A 21121-nucleotide genomic window follows, 5' to 3' on the forward strand; every position below is an offset into this window, starting at 1 on the left:
GCTCTTGTGCTTTTCCTCCACCTTGGTCACTGATCCCAGCTCTTCTCTCTGTTTGTCCCGATGCCGTTTGGGGCATCCAAAGGGATGATCTCAAGTGTGCAGACAGCACCAGCTGGGGAGCACTTACTGGAGCCAGGCACTGGAGCCCTGCCAGCTGAGGCTGCTGGTGACCGAGAGCTGCTGGCAGGGAGCAGGGTGGCTCTGGGTGGGCACCCCGGGCTGGATTGCACTGATGGCTTCCTCTGTGCCTGCCCTCCCCATGGCCTGCAGTCCCAGCAGCAGGGCTGGATGGCGGTTAGTCTCAGTGTTGGCCTTGGTGGAATCCAGTGCCAACAGAAATGGGTCAGGGCTACTGGCACCAGTGTTGAGGCACTGGCATGGGTGTGGGTGAAATCACAGGGGTGCAGGGTGGGGGCTGCAGGGTGCATGGGCTGCAAGGGGTGGGATGGGGTCTCTGGGGGTTGGGATGGGAGTTCAGGAGTGTGGGATGGGGAATGCAGGGGGTGGGTGGGATGCAAGGCGTGGGATGGGGATACAGATGTGTGCAGGATGCAGGGGTGGGGTGGGGGTGTGTGAGTGTGGGATGGGGGTGCAGGGGTGGGTAGGATGCAAGATGCAGGGCATAGGGTGCAGACCCAGGGCTGCCAGGCCCCAGGCAGAAGGGTCATTGGGATGCAGGTTGTGCTGACATGAGGCCAGGGGATGCAGGGTTTGGGGTGTGCAGGGATCCACCTCCCCAGCTCTGTCAAAATCCTGTGACAGCAGCAGCTCTACTCCAGGACAAGGGTCTCTTGCTCCGGTTGTGATCCCAACCCTCTCGCCATGGTCCTTCCCCCCTCTAGCACCTCAAGGCCTGTGAGCTGACAGCAGGCCTCTTGTCTCACTCGGTTGGATTTCCCAGACTTGATCATGAGCCTGTAGGGAGGTTCCTGGATTCCTGCTGGCAACATCGATCTTTGAGTATCTATACTTCCTCTGGCTCTCTGACACTCCAGGACACGTTTCTGCACCTCACCCCATGCACAGCTACATTCCATGGGCAGTTTGCTTCTATCTGAGGCCCAGGAAGCATTTTTCTCCACTGGCTGCCCGCAGGCCAGGGAAAATGCTGGGTTTCAGGCTCTTTCGCAGAATTTGTAACCTTTTCTCCATTGTTACTCTGGAAACCTCCCAACAGAGATGGGCAGGAGCTTCTGCTGGACAAGGTGGACTGGGGGGCACCCGTAGGCACACGGGGAGCAGCAGCTGGGCTAAAAATAGACCTTGGGGGGCTGCCAAGGCACTCCCAGCCATCCCAGGAGATCAATGACACTAATTACAAGAGCTTGAAAGAGCAGTTAGTTCTCAGAAGCCAAGTATCTCCTGCTGGCCGAGGACCAGGAGCGATGGCCACATGAAGGATGGGGATGACCACACTTGCTCCCCTGCTACCAACACCTCTGCAGCACTGGGAGCTAATGTCACAGAACTCCTGCTGTTGCCTTGCAGCCTTCCTCCTCCTCCTCGTCCTCCTCCTCCTGGGGCCAGTGGGCTGGCAGCCCTCCTCACTAACTACTGCTTGTTTTCTATGCAACTCTAATTGCAGGGCACAAGGAGTATAACCACCTCACACCACCGGCAGCAAAGAAATTCCTCGGCATTGGCTGTGGGGAGGTGGTGGTGTGAGAGGGTGGTGTGCCTCTGCCCCTACATGTGCACAAAATTCAGCGTTATTTATGGAAGGGAAAAAGTTACAAAGAATAACATTACAGGCTGAGTATACCTGGTGTAACACAGTGACTTTGATTACAATTACTGACACTGCTGGGTGAGGTGTAATTAATAGCACAGAGTAATTACGCGGTTCCTTCATCTGTTTAAAAATATATAAATATTCTCTGCTGAGTTTTCATGGAAAGCAGCAAACACCAGCCCCAGAGTCAGAGCCCTGCACGGCTCCATGCATGGACTCAGGAAAGCAGAACTGAGGAGGAAAAAGGGGGAAACGGTGAAAGAAGAACTGAAAGTAGCTGGTTCCAGAAGCAGCCAAATGATGCCCAGGGTACCTCAGAAAGCTGAACACCAGCAAAAAAGTAAAATGGAGCCTGAGGGGCTGCACTTTGTCAGGCATGAGTGGCAGTGCCATTGCCGAGATGATTCCAGAGGGTGCTGCTGCTCCCCACCAAACCCAGCAGAAGTGGCATGAAGGCGATGGGCTTTGTTTTAAACAGATGAAGCACCCACCCTGGCTACCACATCACTTGCCAGTGAGATCCCGCTTGGCCCTGGTGTATTCAACACTGCCAGCTGGGCTCGAGTGTGGATGTTCCTGGTACAAGTGGAGATGGTTGGAGCTGATGGAGTGTTCCATCCAGTACTTCTGAGGTTGCCTCAAAGAACCCACTGCCTTCTCAAAGTGTTGGGGGACTCCCAGAAGGCGGTGATGTGAGCACCTGAAGACTCTCTGGCGCCAGGGCTGGCCCGCCAGCCCCATCACTGGCCACCGGTGCGTTGGCCAGGGGCAGCCCTGCGCGGCCCTGCACGCTGTAGGCACTGCTGTCCCGGCTCTGGCACATGTCTCCAGACAGGATATGACACTGAGGACCAGAAAGAAGTGTCCCTTGTTCTTCCCCGGACAGAAAACACTCAGAGCTCCAGAGAACCCCCCAGGCAGGTTACAGCCAGGAACTGTCACCCAGCTGGCAATGTGAGGGGGGGTTCTTGTGGGTCCTGGCAAGGATATGGGATGGAGCATGGGCAGCATCGGCCAGAGCCTGTGTAAGGAATCCCTACATTGGCATCTGCCTGGTGGGGCTTGGCGGTGGTGAGAGGGGAGCGCCCCACAGAGAAAAACTCTCCCTCTGGTGTCTCCGTTGCTTCAGTGCTTCTGACTTGATGTTTTGTTTTGTTTTCAAATGTGAAGACCTGAGATTGAGCGTGGGTTTTCTGTCTGCCACCAGACGCCACAGCATGGGCTGGCCCGAGGCGTCACCTCCTGTCCCCTTTCCTTCACCACGTGTAGAGGCACCTGAACAGGGATGCGATTCCCGATACCAAGGCGTTGGCAAAGCTCCAAGCGTTGCTCGGCACTGATGGTCCCACCAGTTCCGGCTGAAGGGTCCTGCAGCGGTTCAAGGACCAGAAGAAAGTTCACGGAGACCTCGTGACCTGTATGGAAATTGCTTCCCCTGTCCACGGGGGGCCAAGGGGCTGCATTTTAGCAGCTGCTTGAGCTTGTGTAAGGGGTGGGGAAGGAGGTGGAGCTAACCCCAATGGGGCTCTCAGAGAGAGGCGTTTGGGGGGTGCCCACTGGCACTCCAACCCCCCGCGCCTCTAGGACGGCAGTGAGCAGGCGCTGCTGCTGCTGCCGCAGCATGTCAGCCATCAGCAGTGGCAGGGAGTTGAAGCTGGCACTGAGCTGCTCCAGCTTGGATTCCAGGCCACTGATCTGCTTCTCCAGGTCCTCGCTGCGGTCATTGAGCTCGGTGATGAGGTCATACATCACGTTCTGCATCTGGGGAGGGGACATAGGGGATAGCAGAGGGGTTAGTACCATGGCTGGAGGGGTTAGTGCTGCTGCTGCTGGCAGAGCTGACCCCTTTAGCCCCGAGAGTTCTCAAGCTTCTGTGACGATGATTTGGCTCATCCCTGGACATCACAGCAAGGAAACTCTGCCAGCCCTGTGTTGCTGAGCAGCGGCACCCCTTGCAAAAGCGAGTGCAGGGAGCCCCTGGCTTGTGTATGAGTTTCTCCTCCTGCCTTCCAAGGGCAGCCATCCCACAGCAGCTATTCCTGGCTGACACCAACTAAGCTGGAGTATTTTGCAGTCAGCCAGGCCTGCTTTACTTTTTCTGAGTGAAGAGAAACACTCAGGTGTTCCTCCTCAGTCTGGCTGAGCCACAAGGGACTTGCCTTTGAGAGGTCGACAAGGGTGTTGGCTTGGTCACTCAGCTTCCTCTGCTCCATCTTCACACTCCGCAACCTGGGGAGAAGGAAAGAGCAACATGGTTGCACACCTACCCAGTTTCAAAGTGCAGCTGGAGAGCTGCTTGCATCCTAGGCAATGGAAAACTGTCCCCACACCCCTGCCAGGGACTAGGCCTCAGTTCATCTAGGGCTCAGCATGCCCCCAGCCCAGTGTGTGGTCCCTTACTGGTGAATGGCTTGTAGGAACTTCCTCTGGTGCTTCCTGACTTTGGCATGGTCGATCTTCTTCAGCAGCTTGGTATGCTTGTAGATGAGCCACGTTTCCCGCAGGACGTTGGCTGCCGCGTTCTTGATCTGCAAAACAAGAGCTGGCTGCAGGTCATCAGGCCCCAGCATGTGGGATTTCACAGAGACATTTGTCTGGCTCTGCCATGAATTGGTGTCGCAAGAGCACTTGACTGGCCCCAGCTGGAGCGAGGCGCTCAGCCTCTCAAGGAATGATGGGCACCTCAAGCAAGAGCAAGGGCAGGCAGAGCTCTTGGCACCCGCACCACCACCCTGCTCTGCACTGATGCTTCAGCACTGGGCTCCTCGCCTGCATGTGAAATTGTACCCTAAGGTTCAAGAAAAAGAAAAAAATCCCAAAGTTTTTCTCGATTCCTGCATCCATCTGCCACTCTTGGCAGGTCCCGGTCGGTCCGCAACTTCCGCAGGCTCCCCGGCTAAACCGCATCTCTGCTGCTCTCACTCCAGGAGGAATTGGCTGCCGTCTGCCTGGCATGGAGCCGAGAGATCCATATCCATGGCCAGAGGAGAGGGCTGACCAGCTGTTTGCTTTTCCGGCTCAGTCACACCGAGGTCCTGACTGTCCCTGGGGTGTCAGGGCTCTGGCTGGGATGTGTCTCTGCTGGGGGCTCCATTCTCATTACATCATATGCCATTGTTGGTTTGCCAATGTTTTGCCATGATGAAGCTACTGAGACCAGAGACCTCCTGCAGCCCCCACATGTTACCAGGGACCTGACACCAGACCCTGGCATGACAGCGACCCCATAGATCCCCCATTGCAGGCTCTAGGTCCCTCCTTGGGAATGGAAATGGCAGGAGCCTCACAGAATGGCTCTTGTCTGCAGTGAGCACTGAATTGCCAAAATCCGGTTGTCCTCCTGACACCAACAGAAGTGAGATCATGCTCTGCAAAAGGAAGGAGTCTGTATCCTCCAAGAGGGAAAAAAAAAAAAATAGGCTTTTCCTTTCTGGGGTGTGACTGAGCATCCTGCGTTGCCTAAATTCCCAGAACAGAGCTTGATGGTGTTTGCTTTCAGCATAACTCTTGCACCTGAGCTGCGCCCATCGCACTTGGACAACTTTTTCCACCGTGGTACCCACAGGACCCACACCCAGAGGTGCTGACACCTTCCTCCTGCCATGGTATCCCAAATCCCCAGCTCCTGGCAGATGACATGGCCCCCTGCTCCTGCTGCCCCCCCATGGCACCTTACCCGCTTCGTCAGCTGTGTGTCCATCATGAAGTTGTGGACATGTTTCTCAGCTTTGGTGAGCTCCAGCTTCCTGGCCACCACAGCCACCACCAGTGCCGTGCAGCCAGCACCCTGTTCAGGGATATCAGTTGGGGAAATGGTTTGTCACCCTCTTGTAACAGCAGCACTTACACCCTCCCCCTTGCAATCCCCTAATTAACTAAAGCTACACGCCCTCCCCATTACCCTAACAAGGAGATATCACAGAGCTTGGGTGTCCTTGAGTGGCTGATGGGGGACTGGGTAATTAACGGGAGAGACCAAGGCTATTGACAAGGTCAGTGGTGAGCCTGTGCCATCACAGGCCAGGGATCTGCCCCATGCTGGTGCCCTGTAGGATGGGGAGCCCCCCAATCCAAAGAGGGGGGAGTGGGAGAGCGGTGGGGAAGTACCAGGCAACCTCGGTGAGAGCAGGGAAGGGGCCCCAAATCAGGACCCCTCAAATCACCACAGCTTCCAACAGCACCAGCTGGGAGCTTGCTTATCCTGGCTATTAGGGCCGGATCTGTGCAGCAGCCATCAAACCCAGCACACATTGTCTCTGGAAAGCCAAGGTGCTCCTTCCAGAGCCTCCCTGCTGTGTTCCTGAGCTCTGCCCACTGCTGCCCACATCGGCTGAACCGCTCCCTCCAGCGCTCTGGCAGAGCCACGCCAGCCTGGCAAGCGCTCTTTAATTTAATAGAGTCATTAATTAACTTGATGCCCTGAGCTGAATCCTTCCGTATCCTCAGAAGTGGGACCACTGCACTCTCTCAGCTCCTACCATTTCTTTCTTCCCGGTGGGGCAACCACCCCTGGTGCCATGGCTTGGGAAGCCCAGTAGAGCCCCCAGCCTCAGTGGGTACAGGATCTGCATTCCTGGGGGGGGGGGGGGGTTGCTGTGCTGGGGGTGGGGGACACTTTGAAGGATGGTATCTCACTTCAAAGTAACCGTGGGCTGGGGGACAGCTTTGGGAGCTTGTGGCATTGGGACCCCCTTGGCCAAGCCAGTGGCTGCTCCCCTGCTGGGAATCGCTGCATGGCCCCCACCCATAGGGAATTGTTCTCCCTTGCTTGGCTCCCACCAATAGAACCGGCTTCATCTGAGATGGATCAAAGGTTTGCAGATAATATAAAATTAATCCCCGATGGTGGAGCCGCCCTGGCTGAAGGCTCTCATGGGGCTGCCCTTAGCTGGGAACAGGGATGGCTCCATCCCCAGGGCCTGGAGCTAAGGTGGGCAGAGCCAGAGTGCTGGGTGTTGGGATAAATCTCTGGAGGAGCCATGGCCACCAGGCCCCTGGCCACTCCTTCATCAGCCCTGGCTGGTAAGTCCCACGAGCTGGGAGATCTCATGGGCACCTTGGAGCAGGTATGCCTGAGGCCCTGGCAGATGGTGACGTTTTGGCCAGAAGGAAGGGAAGCCATGGCAGAGCAGTGATGCTGGCAGGGGGTGAAGGGCTTCCAGCTGGTTCCAGCTCTTAGCAGGAGTCAGCAGCATTTGGAATCACTCTGAGTGACAGAAGACGGTGTGCACCAGGAAGGCCAAGAGATGCTCAGGGGTCCCTCTTCTCCCTGGGCACATCACTGGCCCTACTGTGGGTGGCTCCCTCCACGCTTACTGAATGCGGGTCCAAATCCACCCCAAATTCACCAGCTAGGACTGCTCCATCAGCTTCCAGGCTGTGAGACCTCAGACCTGAAGCCTCACACCTTGTACATGGACAAAACAGCTGGGAAATAGGTCCCCTTAAAATCCAGTGGCCCCACTGCTGTGTTGGGGACAGGCAGAACCCGTGGGATGGGCAGCTGGCTTGGCACAGCCCTTACCATGATGCCAGTGAGGAGGCAGACTCCCTTCCCACAGTAGGTGTGTGGGACCATGTCACCATAGCCAATGGAGAGGAAAGTGATGGAGATGAGCCACATGGCACCCAGGAAGTTGCTGGTTACATCCTGCTGGTCATGGTACCTGCCAAGGAGACACAGACATCAGTGTCACAGCAGGGGACAGGGATGGGTGTGGGAGAAACAGGGGTGCCTGGGCACAGTGGCTCCCCTGGCACAGGCTGTGCTGGGGTTTAGGATTAACAACACAGCAGGACGTCCCATAGCAGCAGTGGTTGCACAATTTCTGGTGCAGAAAAACCCAGATGGACAAAATCAGAGCAAAAACTCAATGGAAAGGGCTTCTGCTTTCAGTCAGACCTGTCACCAAATCCCCGTCCCGCTCCCTGTGTCCCCAGTGTCATGTGGTGCTGTGGCGAGAACCGGCTGATGGGAGAAACAGCTGTGCCTCTGCAAAACCCTCGACTGCAGCAGCCCCACTGCTGGCATCCTCCCCTGCTCCTCGCGCTGCTGCAGCCCGGGCTGTGCTGCCCCAGGGGACTGCCGTCAGCAGCCCCAGAAGAACCACCAGGGACGGATTCTACCCAGCCTCCAGCATCCACTTGGCTCTCAGATGGTGCGGGGGAATGGCTCACACACTCAAGACACAGCACACGTGGAGTGGCTGCAGCTTCAGGGATGTGCTGCAAACTTTCCAGGTCATGTCCCTGCTGAGCTATGAGCTCAGCAACTGCTCTGGCCATCCTGGACGTCGGCTGCAGCTCCTCCAGCAAACATGGGGGCCCCAGACATCTCCTGCTCCCCAGGGCTGGTGCAAACCTGGCCAAGCTGTGCAAGTAACGCTTCCCGGGGGATGCAGTGTTGACTCCTGGCAGCAGAGCGGGGCCTGGCCCAGTCTGCAGCAGGACTTGGCCCTGAGCCCTGGGCACGGGCAGGCAGCACCTTTGTTCCCCCATGGATAGGATAGTTGCCCTTCAGCCTCCCCAGCAAGTCTTCTTCCAGCCTTTTCATGGAGTCATGAGAGGGAAAACAGACGGAGCTTTTGGCAATCCCGGCTCCCGGCTCATTGCTCCCAGAGCAGTTGGGTTTTCTCCTGTTACGAAATGTTTTTCCCTCAAGTAACCGGATACTCAAATGAGATCCTGGTGCAGGAAAAAGCACCCTCAGCCACGGTGAGAGTTGCTCTGGGCAGCGGGCCAGGGGAGCTATAGCCCATAACCACAGTGGGGCTCCCCAAAATCCCAGCGCCAGCAGTGGCATGCACCCCCTATCCCGGCCAGTGTATTCCCCTGTGAAGGGCTGAGCCCAGCTCATCACATTGGATGGAATGTCTTGGGGGATGACCTCGAGAGCATCAGGCTGGACAAGGGGGTTACAGCCCAGCCGGACAGTTGGACGTTTTCTCTTCCAACCAGCACTTGGGGCAGAAGGAGCTGATAAACCAGAGGCTGGCACTCACCACGGCTGGTGTGGGCAGGAAGAGGGGCCACCCGCTCATGCCAAAGGACTGCTGCAATCAGCCAGACTTGAGTACTGCTTCCCACTGTCCCCTCGCCCGCCTGCCCCCCGTCGAGGCCACAGCCACCCCGTCGCTGTGGCTGACACAAGCGTCACCCCCCGCCTGCACCGCGCCGCCAGACGCCGAGCAGCACCACCTCGGCTGAACTAACCCCACGGCTTTGGGCAGCCCCAGCCCCGGTGGGTGCCCCGGGGGTGAGCTGGCTGCACGAACGAGCACACGTGCGGGCGCACGCGCGCGCCGTCGGCGGGCAGGCCCGGCAGCGCTGGCGGCAGCGCAGGCACCGCAGGCGGCTGTGCTCGGTGGCCAGGCGAGCGGGCGAGGTTGCTAAGCGACTCGCTGCCTTCGGAGAGCTGCGGCCCCCCAGCGCGCACGGGAGGATGCTGCACCCACAGGCTCTGGAGCAGCCCACGGTGCCGAGGGGACGTGCCATGGCCGTGCCACCCCCAGCCCCGGGGACGATGTCTTGGAGCGACACAACCACCTCTGAGCTGCCTGGCCCCCGGCAGGTACTGGTTGGGAATGGTCCTGCAAGGAAGAGAAAACTGGTTTCAAGTGCTGGTGCAGCAACCTGCCATCAGTGGGGACAGGGGGACACATTCCGGGTGGCCCTTGTGGGAGCTGTGTGACACCCAGGGCTCGTGCATGCCCCAGGGACAGTGTGTCCCTCTCACGTGGAGCATGTCCCACAGGTTCTGCATCCCCCAGTCCTGCCTCCCCCAGGGCTGATGCATCTCCAGACCACCTGGGTTCGCTTCTGCCACTCTATAGACAGAGGGAGGTGATGTCAACTGTTGTGCTGGTGATCTGCAGCACCTCGTCTGTGTCATTTCTGGGATTTTTTTTTTTGGTCTCTAATGGTTCCTTATTTATATTGTGTTTTCCTGCCTAAGCCTCGCAAGATGTGAGATCACCCCTCTTGTGTGTGTCCCGGGTGCCTGTCTGCCTGTGCCCTATTTAGGATTCACTAACAACAATCTCCAAACACAGTTAAGCAGCACCTAAGGATCCAGCTCAAAAGGAGAGCATCATTAAGGGAGGCAGGAAGGCAAACACAGCCTGTAAAAGCTTGAAAATCTCAGGGTGCCCTCCTATACCTCTACCACAGCACTTACATCTGCCCTAATGCCTCTTTGTGGGTGACCAGAGCAACAGGTCTCACCCTGGGGAAGAGGAGGGGTGGCCTTCCTCTCGTCTTGCAAGCACCTGGAAGCAATTTGGGTGTCCCAGGTGACCCTGTTTGTGTAATGCCAGTTGGAGTGTAATCCCTTGCATGACAGTTCCAAGGATGACACAAAGTTGCCACAACAGGACACAGGACACCCTGCAGGAGACCTGCCTTCCGTGCTGCCAGCACCTTGCACCATGGCCATGGAGAAAACCCGCTGGCACAGCACTGGGGATGCCACCACCACAGCCCCCTGGTTCCCTTGGTGGACAAAGAGTGGTGGCAGGTCCTCGGGAGATGGAGATGCACTGGTACCCACCAGGCACGCCAGTGCTGGCACAATGCCATCTGGCTGTGGGTTTTTCACCGCAGTTTTGTCATGGCAGTCAGTCACAGTGATGCCAGAGCCTGAGCCAGGCCCCGCCCCTTACCAGCGGCACCTCTGGCCTCTCCCCATACACAGTCCCCCAGCTCCTGCTGCTCTCCATGTCCCCCACCCACACTCTCGGGGCTCCTGGCACCTCACACCGTCCCCTGGCCAAGGCACTGTGCTGCAAGGACAGGGCTGACCCTGCTCTGCCTCCTGCCTTGGGGACAGGGCTTGGTGGGGGGAAACCCGTGGCTGCCAAGGCCCCAGGGTGCTGGGATATCGCAGCTTCACTGAGCATCCCAAACCACCATGCATCCCAAACCGTGAACTGCTGACCATCCAGAGCTGCTGCACATCACTCTGAACTGCTGCACATCCTGAACCACTGATCATCCCAAACTTCTGCACATCCCAAACTGCTGCTCATTGTGAACTACTGTGCGTCCCAAACTGCCAAGCGTTCCAAACCGCCACGCATTCCAAACCTCCACGCATCCTGAACTGACGTGCCTCCTGAACACTGAGCATCCCAAACTACCAAGCGTTTTGAACTCTTGAGCATCCTGAACGACCAAGCATCCAGAAATGCCACATCTCCAAAACCACTGCCCATCCTGAACCACCACGCACTCCAAACCTCTCTCACCTCTCGCACACACGGACTGTCCATGCAGCGATGATCCAAAGGGAAATGCTGAAGACCAGCAGCACCGTCCCAGGGCATATGGTCATGAGTGTCTTCATGACGAAGCGGGTATTGAAGTTGATCTTGTTGAGGGCCCCGATGCTGCGTGAGGATGCGTCGGTGAAGAGCTTGCTGTGCAGCAGCATCACTCGAGCGATCAGGTAGAGGCGCAGGAACATGGGGATGGACAGGATGATGTCCACATCCGCCTCTGCCCGAGAAGGTGTGTAGGAGAAAGCCAGGCGGGCTGTCCAGAAAAATTTGTACTCCCCAGGGATGGGGTGTATGGCACAAACCAGCATCTCCAGGCTGATGTAGAGGATGCGCTCATAGGTCATCGCTATCCGCCAGTCGTCAGCTCCATTGTCGATCACAAAGAGCTACCGAGACGCAAAACCACGTGGTTACTGGTGGCCCCAGCCAACCTGCCCCACTGGCCTCTCACTATAGGCAGCAGGGGTCTGACACTAGAGCCAAAAGGATCTGGGTGTGGCATGGCCAGGAGCACTGAGGATGGACAGGGTAGGAAAGGGTGGGAATGAGCCATCACCAGCACCTCTGCTGATCTGCCAGTGTGTTTCAGGGGTAGTTGCAGTGCTGGGGACACTCCAGAAGGCTTTAAGGTGCCTGGCCTTGAGCATGTGCCCAGGCATGACATGGGGACAGCTCACTGAAACACCAGCTGGCAGGAGCCCACCTCCCAGAATGGCCCCCTCACCCAGGCCACAGAGACGGGTGAGCTGTGGGGCCACAGAGCACCAGCATGAGCCACCCCAACCCCTCTGCTCCCAATGGTGCTGCACTGGTGTCACTGACAGCCACCACACCCTGAATTCCAGGGCAATTTTTGGGGAGGCAACACCACAGTCACAGCATCCAGCTGCTGGCAGAGATGGGATCCAGTTGTCATGGCAACAGACATCCTGGGTACACCAGCTCCTCTCCCACCATCAGTGATGGAGTTAGGGTCTCTGCAGGAGCTGGGGGGGATGGCAGCTTGGGCTGGCCTTTCTGGAATGCCACCAGAGCTCTGGAAGTCATCCACCCTGTCCTGCCTTGGCAGGTCTGTTCTGAGGCTGCCATCGGCTTCTCCCTGGTGCAGTGGGGACACTGGTGTCACCCACAGCAGCAGGAACGTTCTCAGGGCCCCTCTGCAAGCAGCACTTGGCAAAGATGCCACCAGGAAGGGATCAAAGGGGATGTGGCAGCTGGTGCTACAGTCCATGTCCTTGACCCTGCAAGCACAAAGCGTGCCCAGGGGTCCAGGACCTATCGCAGTCACTCCAGCCAGGGCAGTGGGTGGGGAGCATGGCTCTGGCTGGCACTGAGCCCAGGAACAATCCTCCTGCCCTCCCAGAGGCCCCAGTGTACCTGTGCCAGCCACCCCGCTGGCAGGGCACGGCCCTTGGGGCTCTCCCTGGGGATAGCAGGAGCCACTGGGACTGACTCCTGGAATGGCCGTCCCGGCCACCTCCCTTTCTGTAGGGAAAGCTCTGCTCTTTTTAGCTGCTTTGTTTGAGAAAATGTTTATAAAAATGCTCCAAGCTGTCAAGGGAGATCCTCAGGCATTTAGCAAGCTGACAGCCCATTCCTTCCTGGAAAAGGGTGTTAAAATAAACAAATTAGCAAGAGGAAAAAGGCCTTTTGACTGCATAGTGGGGGGTTGCCATAGTCCAACTCAGGTAAGGGAAGGAGCAAGGGGGGATCCAGGCAGGTGTCCCCTGAGCCAGACCCTCTCAGCTCTGCACCTTTGAAGCATCGTTGTGGGTTTCCGTGGAAACCTGGTGTGGTCCAGTGGTACTCAAAAGAGCATCCCCAGCATCACTGGCTCCAGCAGGGGAAGGAGCAAGTGTGTCAGCCACCACATCTCCATACAAGTGAAACCCAAGAAACCACTAAGTTGCAGCATGGGGACAAAAGCTTCACCAAAATGTGCAAACAGCCCTGGGAGTCAAGCGTGGGGACAAGGGGGGCTCTGCCTCCCCAAACGCCTTGGCTGGCACTGGCAAACTCGCCAGCACTGCATTCCTTCACGTGTTGTAGTGATAATGGCGTGCTGGCAAGGGATGGCACATTCCACACCTCCACCCAGCACCAGAGACATTGCTGGGGTGCCCCAGCCCCAGAGAAACTGAGGCACAGAAAGATCTTCAAGTATCCCAGAGGACTAATTAACACAATTAGTAGGGTCATACAATCACAGACTGGCTTTGGCTGGAAGAGACCTTAGAGCTCATCTCATTCCAAGCCCCTGCCATGGGCAGGGACACCTTCCACTAGACCAGGTTGCTCCAGCCTGGCCTCGGACACTTCCAGGGATGGGGCAGCCACAGCTTCTCTGGGCAAGAGAGGAAGATGGGATACTGAGGGAAGAGACTGAAGTCATTGTTTCCCGGAGGCTGGGAGGTCTGACAGTGCCATGGCCGTGTGAGAACAGCCCCCTCCTTGGGTGAGAGGGACAAGAAGCTGAGGATTTACAGCTCTGGCAGCTCCACTCCACCCCAGTTGGATTATCAGCAATGCTTTTACAACACTTAAGAGATAATAGGGTGATAAGCAGCCAGCACATCTCTGTCTGGAGCAGCTCGAGTCAAACCAATCTCATTCCCCTCCTTGCCAGTGTAACTGGCCTGCCAGAGCAGCCAGGACTTTAGTGAGGTTTGGTCTCTGCGTGGAGAAGGACAGCAGTGAGATTTTGGCTCTGGTCAAGGCGGGAGAGGGGGGATGACCTGACGGCTGTGAGGGTGGACGCTGTATTTGCACAACATGCTGCCAGGAACAACAAGCAGAGGAAGCCACGAGCACCAGGGCATGGCTCGCTCAGTTGACCCTGACCGCTGCCACCCCAGGGTAAATATTATTCCAGCAAAAACCACAGCTGCCAAGTACTTGTTTTGAACAACCCACCCCCAGGCTTGGTCCCCATGCAGGCAGGCTGAGCTGGAGTGGGGGCTGCAGGGACAGAGGCGGGCAGGGACCAGGATGCTGGCAAAGCCACACTGGCACTCAGCCCCGAGAGGGACAAGTTGGGATTATGGTACACTCAGGACTGGGAGCTTCAACATCCCTTCCCGGGATGCTCCTTCTCCTGACTGGTGATTCATTCCTCCCATGCCCAAAACAGGCCGGCATCATGCCGAAGCTAGTTACGGTGGGGAAGTGCAGCCTTCCTGTCACAATCTGGGAGCCCTTTAACTTCTCAAGGAGGAAGAGAATGTGCAGCCCTGATTAGGTAAGGATTTCACAGCTTTCCTTGGCACCTCGGCTGGTCCAAGCCCTTCCTGGCCACAGCTTCCCCCAGCCACCAGCAGATCGACCGGGCACCCGGCTCACTGCCCCCCAAGGCCCTGGCAAGGAGGGAGGAGGCTCCATGCAGGTAGTGAGCTCAGATACTATGTCCCACCCAGGTGGCTGGAAAATCCCTCAGCCCACCCCAGCAGCCCCTCACTTGGCACTGATGATGCCAGCACCTACCTGCACCTCCCGTGTGTGGTAGGCAATGATGAGGCCCAGCAGGATCACGGTGGAGAGGCTAATAAGGCATTTCAGGGCCAGGGAGAACATGGAGTCCTGCAGGGCAAGAGTGGGGAAGGCATTAGGGGGTGTGCTGCTGTGGGACACTGTTGGCCCTGGGCTCCACACCCCAAGGAAGGTGCTGACCCCCAACACCTACTATCTCCCACTCAATAGCACTTTGGCTGCTTCAGCCCCCACCCTAAGCAGCTTGGCATGGTAGTGAGGGCACCATCAGCACCATCGACATTACTGGCACCTCTGGCATCCAGCACCACTGGTACCACCAGCACCGTGGGCCCTTCCTCCAAAACTCTTTTTTAAAATTAATTCTGCTGAGTGCAGTTCCCAGCCTCCCCTCACTGAGATGTGTGACGCCAGCACCCTGGCCCCATCCAGCCTGAGCCCAATATTATGGCACCCAAATGGGTGGCCTAGATCCTCCTGCTAATTAGTCCTATGTAAATTAAACCAGCTCCTGATTCACTGGTGGCCGAAGTGGTTGATCCCCAGGACCCCACTGGGAAAAACAGGATTCACCGTCTCCTTTGGACACCGGTAAGCTCATGTGGGTGCAGCCACAGACTGACCCCACCAGTGCGAGGGCTTTGGCAGCACCTCACCAAGTTGTTATCCCTAAACCAACCTGCCTTGCTGCTGCACCCGTCCCACACCCCCTTCCCCCATCCGTACCATGGTGAGACCTGGCACACTCATGACAGGCCCTCCTTGGCTCGCCAGTGTGCTGGCCTGCCTTCAGGTTCCCTTGGCTCCTTCTCACCGGTGTTCCTCATCCCTGAGGGGCGTTTGCACGCGGAGAAGGTACTATTTGCTGCGGAGGCGGTGATGCATTGTTAACAACTTGGCTCCAGCCGCACAATTGTGTGGATATAATGGCTGGTGCTGAGAGAAGTGCTGGGACCAAATACTAGCTATTAATAGGCAAACTCCAGGGCAGAAATGTGGCAAGGCAGCTCTGGCCAGAGCCTTCCCAGTGGCACCAACCCTGCCTGATGCACGGGCATCCACTGGCTCACCTCGCATATGTTACCCATTACATTTACCAATGCCTCCTGCCAGTGTCAGGTCCAAAGAACTGTTCTGGGATCCCATGCTCGCCGCAAGCAACATGGGATCTTGGCTGAAATGAGGCAAGACCTTGGCACCTGCAGCACATGTCCCACTGCACCACGTGGGTGGCAAGGTGCTTCACCCCAGCAGTGCCGTTCAGGTGGTTGGAAGCAGCAGTGCCGTCCCACAGGCAGGAGAGGCCCTGTCCTGCCCACACTGGACTGACAGACAGGGACCAGGCAAACCCTGGCCACTGTGTCCTCCCTTCCCAAATCAGCCCTGGCACCCTCTGGCTAGGAGCATGTGGTAGCATGGCTGGGGCTATGGGACAGAGCTGGAGCTGAGCCAGTGCCAGCAGCACCGACATCCCAGTCCGCACAACAGCAGCTGGTCCTGACCCCTATACAGGTGCTCCCATGCCGGCAGGTTGTGTCCCTGCCGGCAAGCTCTGGTTTCACAGCGGTGGCTGATGGGGGTGAATTTACACCCAGTAGCCCCATTGCTGTAGATCTGGCCAAAGGCCTGGGGAGAAAAGGGCCCAGGGACTCCCCTGCACCCTGCGCTTGTCAGCACAAGTGGGGCGTTCACACCACAGTGGGGCAGGGGTGCAGCAGCAGGTCACAGCTGCTGCATGGTGGCAGCGCTGACTCACAGGGTCTTCCCCAGCTGACAAAGCAGCCCAGTGTGCCAGGGCCAGTGAGCATGGCAGCGGTGCTGCTGGCAGCTTGGTGAGGGTGGACAGTCCCCCCGGTGCCGGGCAAGCAGGCACATGGAGCCTGCAAGGGCGGCCGCGGCTCAACAGGTACAGGCGCAGGTGGGGGAGAATGGTTTGGCCTTGCTCCTGCCAAAGGAGAGTGGGAATCACCGGGAAAAGGCTCTGGCAGTGAAGCATCCTTCTGCCTTAGCAGGGGAACCAGGGATGCCAGTTTGGCACCAAGGCCTCCCACTGCCTCGGACAGAGCAGTGGAACTGCTGCCTGCAGCCCCCACACACCCACTGATGCTGTCAGCCATGGACAGACGGCACTCAGGAGCCCCCCCACCAGGCAGCTCTGTGGGGAGGCAGCAGGGTCCCCCACACCCACGGGACCCCCAGCCACGTCCCTCCCTTCCCCCACCTCCTCCACCCACACTCCCCTCCCCGCTGCCCAGGCTGGATAATGGCAGGAAGTGGTGAGCACCCCCTTCCCACCTTGCTCCTTCCCCTCCACCGGTGGCACTGTGGCAAACGGACCCCCGCTGGCTGCCCCCCAGCCCCCTTGGCAGCACCGTCCCTCTGACGCCCATGGGTGCTGATGCGGGTGCCGATGCCTTCCCCTCTCTGGATAGGTATAAATAACATGACAGATGTCTATACAAAGAGTTATTCATATCGCTGCCAACCAGCGCAGCCCGGGAGCAGGAGCTGGAAGGGATGTGGGGGGGAGAATTATAAATAAAAGACACTGTCCTGCAAAAAAAGAAGGAAAAACAAATGGAAGGAAGGGGTGTGGAGGAGGAGGAGGAGGGAGGGGGTGCTTTGCTGCACCACCAAGGGCACTTTGAGGAGCACCTGACCATAGCAGCAACAGGCACCGCAAACCTCAGTGGGTCGGTGCCCGTCGCTGCGGGTGTGTGGGGCAGGACTCGGCACAGCACTCACTGGCACACAGCCCTGGCAGCCCCAGGTCCTCTGGTTGCCTGTCCAACACCTGTGGCTGCGGCATCCACTAAGGCCCTGGGGACACTCCATCAGTCCCCTGCCAGCCTGTCCAACCCTGTTGCGCTCTGGATGGGCCAAACAGCTCCAGGTCTATCCTATGGGACACCAGCTGGGCCAAATGGCTCTGTGTTTATCCCGTGGGACACGAGATGGGGCAAACAGCTCCATGCTCACCCCACCAGCCACTGTCTGGTACCACCAGCCCCACACACACACCCCTGGCCCCGTCAGTACCTTGGAGTAGAGCCCCCAGGAGAGCTCAGTCTCGATGACCATGACAACAATGCCGAACATGCCGAAAATGAGTGCGTAGTCACTGAGGCGCTTCCTCTTCTCAAAGAGCGCTCGGCGGTGCCCGAGACGGTAGCCGATGTTTTGTGCCTTGCGCTTGGGCCCCTTGGCAAAGGTGGCGGGGGCCGGGCGGGCGGGCGGGCGGGTGGGACGGTGGGTGGCGGGCGCATGGTTGTCCTCACGCGAGACAACGATCTCAGGAGGTCCACCAGCACCGAAGAGCTGCAGGGGCTGTGCCTCTGGCTCAGCCTCGATAAGGTTCCGTCGGGATGCGCTGAGTCGGCTGAGGGGCTTCATCACCCCTCCGCTGTACTTGCAGGAGCTCATGGCAATCTCGGTGAAGGGGTTGCTGTCCCGCCGATGGACCAAGGGGCTGGGCTGCCGGTGTTTGCCACTCGTCACCCCAGAGCCCGCTGGGTGGTCGCCGAGGTTGAGCTGGCTGCCGTGGCGGGAGGAAGGGTGGAGGGCGGCGGGGGCGGCGGGAGGAGGAGGAGGGGCCCGTAACGACCCAGGCGAGGAGTGCAACAGGCTGTGTTGAAGCGGCGGCAGCGCGGAGGGCGGCGGCGGTGACCGTTCATCCCCCGGTAGCGGGCAGGGACACCGACCATCCTCCTCCAAGTCCCCCACGCCCGAATCGTGGAGATGCCCCGATGTCTCCATAACGGCGGTACCGGCACCGCCTTACAGGGCACCGGTCCCGCTTTACTGGCCACCGGCCCCGTTCGCTGGATCATGAATGGGCGCCGTGCGCTCGCCGCTATCGCCGCCGCCACCGCCACCGCCCCCGCCGCTGCCGCTGGCCCGGCCCCGCAGCGCCATTGGCCACGCTGGGGCTCCCCGCAGGCTGACATCATCCCCGCCCGCTCCCCGCTTTGTATCTCCCCCCCTCATCACACCCCCGGTTCCTGCATCTCTGCGGGGTCGTTCGGGACTTGTAGTGCATGGGGTTGCACCGGGTGCCAGGACCGGTGTGCCCTGACGCACAAGTCCCAAACGACCCCTCACCAGTTTTACCCACTGGGTTCCCCCATGGGCATCCCCCCTCCCCTTGTATGAACCCCCCTAATCCCCTTACAGAGGCTGGAGATTACAAGCAGCAGCTGGAGTGTGTGCTTCCATCCTGAGGGTGGGTCACGCCATGGATGGCAGGGGTGTGTGCGCGTGTGTGCGTGTGTGTGCGTGTGTGTGCCCCAGCATGTCCCCAAGGTGGGGGTCAGGCTGATGGTAGATCCAGAGTATGGGATATGAAGCTATAGATGTGTATATAGGGCCCTAATCCCCCTCTACAACCCCACAGCCCACTCAGGAACACCCCCCCGGCCGTGCCCAGCTGTTGCAGGAGAGGAGTGGATATCAGGGTAGGAGCTTGGGAAGCAGAGATAATCCGTAGGGAATTGGCTGCTGGAAACCTTATTAAAAGACACCACAAAGCATCCAGCTGGTGACCCCCTTGCCCAGGCAGAAGTAATTAAAATGCACCTCTGCTCTCAAAAACTGGTGAATTCATGGCAGGGGTGAGGGGACACCAGCCTGTGTGTCCCTCCTTCAGAAATGAGACACGGCCCCAGCGTGGCAGTGGTTCTCCATATCGGAGCTTTATTCCAGAACAGAAAGTGCTGGTAAAAGGTGGAAGGGGGGATGCTGGGGGGCTGGGGAGGGGGGATGTGGTCCCCAAGCCTCAGTGGAGGGACATGGAGCTATAGGCTTCTGTGGAGCGCCTGCAGCAGTGTCTCCAGCTGCTCGCCCAAGGCCAGCTCATCCCCGTCGTTGGTGATCACCCAGTCGAAGGCTACTCCCTGGTCCAGGCCACACTCAGACTCGGCATCGTCCACCCCTGGCAGCAGCAGAGCCCGGGGAGGCCCCGAGGACAGTCACAATCTGTCCGTCTGTCCCCCCCACTATGGCCTCATCGCCCCCAGAGCTGGGGGGCTGGATCCAAAACCTCTGGCTCCCACTGCCAAGGAGTGGCAGTGGAGGCAGCAGACCCGTGCCTGTGGGTCAACCCCTGGTTTTGGTGCTGTGTTCAGCGAAGCTGCCCCTCACTTGCTCACCAGTGACGAAGACCCAGTTCCTCCTCTTCCTTGTCTCCTCGGTAGCCACCACCCGCACGGTCTGCACCACGTCCCCATAGACATCCCGGAACCACTCCACATCCGAGAGGCGCCGTGTGTCACTCACCACCTGTGCGGGGGCTCCCTCAGCGCCCACCCTGTGCCCCTCTGGCACCCCTCGTGCCCCCCAACAGCTCACCCACACCGGGTGCACTGCCCCCTCCACCGCTGCCCGGCAGAAGAAGCCAGGGTCGGCACGGCGCTTCTCCTCGCCCCAGTGGATCATGTCCTGTCGGAACGTCTCCTTGTAGGCACTGGCATCCAGGAGCCGCTGGAAGTTGAGGCCGTGTTCCTGCAGGGAGAGGAGGGTCAGTGCACATGGTCTGGGCCATGGAGAACAGCATGCCATGGCATGGCACAGCAAGGGCAGGTGTGATATGTCATGGGTCAGCACAGCTCAGTATGGCACAGTGTGGTATGGCATGAGCATGGGATGGCACAGCATGGCATGGCATGGCATGGCATGGCACAGCACAGCTCGGCACTGTGGTGTGGCACGCACATGGCAAGGCACGGCAAGGCACGGCACAGCACGTGCCCTAGCACAGATCAGTGTGGCATGGCATGGCATGGCATGGCATGGTGGGGAGGGGCACAGTGTAGTGCAGCATGGCACAGCTCGGCACAGTGTGGCACTGCATGTCATGGTGCTGGACGGCACAGCACGGCAAGGAGTGTCCTGGCACAGCTCGGCGCGGTGTGACGTGGTTCGGGGTGTGGCACGGCCGCGGTACCTTGGCGTACTGCTCCTTGAGGGGCCCGGAGAGGCGCAGGATGGTGCAGACGTCGGGGCCCAGCCTGCGGGAGAGGGGTCAGCGGGACTGGCACTGGTACCGGCTCCGCTCGGCCGAGTCCCGATCTCTCCATCCCCCCGTACCGGACCCACACCTCCGGTACCGGACTCGCCCTCGGGGCCTTTCCGGCCCACGCCCCCGCCCCCGGCCCCGCCCGGTACCGGCTCCGCAGTTCCTCGGCCACGAAATCCTTCCCCGATTTCCTCTTCCCGCTCAGCAGCAGCACCGCGCGTGGCGCCGCCATCGGCGCTCGGACCCGCCCCGGACCCGCTCCGGTCCCGCCCCCGGGCCGGTGACTCCGCCCGTCCCACGGCCCCCCCTGCCGGGCGGGGCCGGCACCGCACCGAGGGGGCCCCGCAAACCCCCCTGGGACACGGCGAGCTCTGCCCCGCCCCTCAGAGCATCCCGTACCCCCAGCACCCCTCTGCTCCCTGTGCCCTCGCTTTCCCCATTTCCTCCTCACACACCCCATTCTCCTCTGAATCCCTCTTTCCCCAGTACCTTGTTCCCCTCAACGCTCCCTCTTTCCTCCCAGCACCCCCATTTTCCCAGCTCCCTCCAACACCCTCTCTTCTCCCCCGGCAACCCCCTTCTGCTCCAACACCGCCTATTCCCCTCTACCCC

The 21121-nt window shown here is 59.0% G+C and overlaps 2 protein-coding genes across 6 annotated transcripts in view; both read right to left on the reverse strand.

The window, feature by feature from the left end:
* Nucleotides 1–488: 488 nt before the first annotated feature.
* KCNN3 (potassium calcium-activated channel subfamily N member 3) lies at nt 489–18346 on the reverse strand. 5 transcript variants are annotated; one of them, XM_027667800.1, is made up of 9 exons: nt 17536–18346; nt 16792–16920; nt 14491–14586; nt 10978–11396; nt 7257–7398; nt 5409–5519; nt 4133–4260; nt 3892–3961; nt 489–3493 (listed from the first exon to the last, which is right to left on the reverse strand). In XM_027667800.1, exons 1-9 carry the CDS (start codon nt 18250–18252, stop codon nt 3197–3199), a joined length of 2109 nt encoding a protein of 702 aa, XP_027523601.1. In that variant the 5' UTR covers nt 18253–18346; the 3' UTR covers nt 489–3196. The 5 variants fall into 5 exon arrangements, with proteins under 5 accessions (XP_027523601.1, XP_027523602.1, XP_027523604.1 ...); XM_027667803.1 differs by lacking the exons at nt 16792–16920; nt 17536–18346 and adding exons at nt 15223–15361; nt 15594–16690 and having other exon boundaries at nt 493–3493; XM_027667801.1 differs by lacking the exon at nt 16792–16920 and having other exon boundaries at nt 490–3493.
* An 812-nt stretch (nt 18347–19158) lies between these two features.
* LOC113959056 (pre-B-cell leukemia transcription factor-interacting protein 1-like) overlaps nt 19159–21121 on the reverse strand; it is a 7546-nt gene continuing 5583 nt past the window's right edge. Inside the window, 4 exon segments of the mRNA XM_027667806.1 lie at nt 19159–19426; nt 19644–19773; nt 19843–19995; nt 20438–20501. Coding sequence (XP_027523607.1) covers nt 19290–19426; nt 19644–19773; nt 19843–19995; nt 20438–20501 — 484 coding nt within the window. The 3' untranslated portion in view covers nt 19159–19289.

Source organism: Corapipo altera, unplaced genomic scaffold (assembly GCF_003945725.1).
Source record: "Corapipo altera isolate COAL_440 unplaced genomic scaffold, ASM394572v1 106, whole genome shotgun sequence".
Classification (NCBI taxonomy): Eukaryota; Metazoa; Chordata; class Aves; order Passeriformes; family Pipridae; genus Corapipo; species Corapipo altera.

What these genes read in the sequence shown, in the direction of transcription:
- KCNN3 (XM_027667800.1), bottom strand. Translation starts at nt 18,252, where the DNA reads ATGGAGACATCGGGGCATCTCCACGATTCGGGCGTGGGGGACTTGGAG. An exon ending in ACAGTCCGTGTGTGCGAGAG is followed by an intron (nt 7,399 to 10,977) that starts GTGAGAGAGGTT and finishes TCTCCTTGGCAG; the next exon opens with GTACCATGACCAGCAGGATG. An exon ending in TTCCTACAAGCCATTCACCA is followed by an intron (nt 3,962 to 4,132) that starts GTAAGGGACCAC and finishes CCTTCTCCCCAG; the next exon opens with GTTGCGGAGTGTGAAGATGG.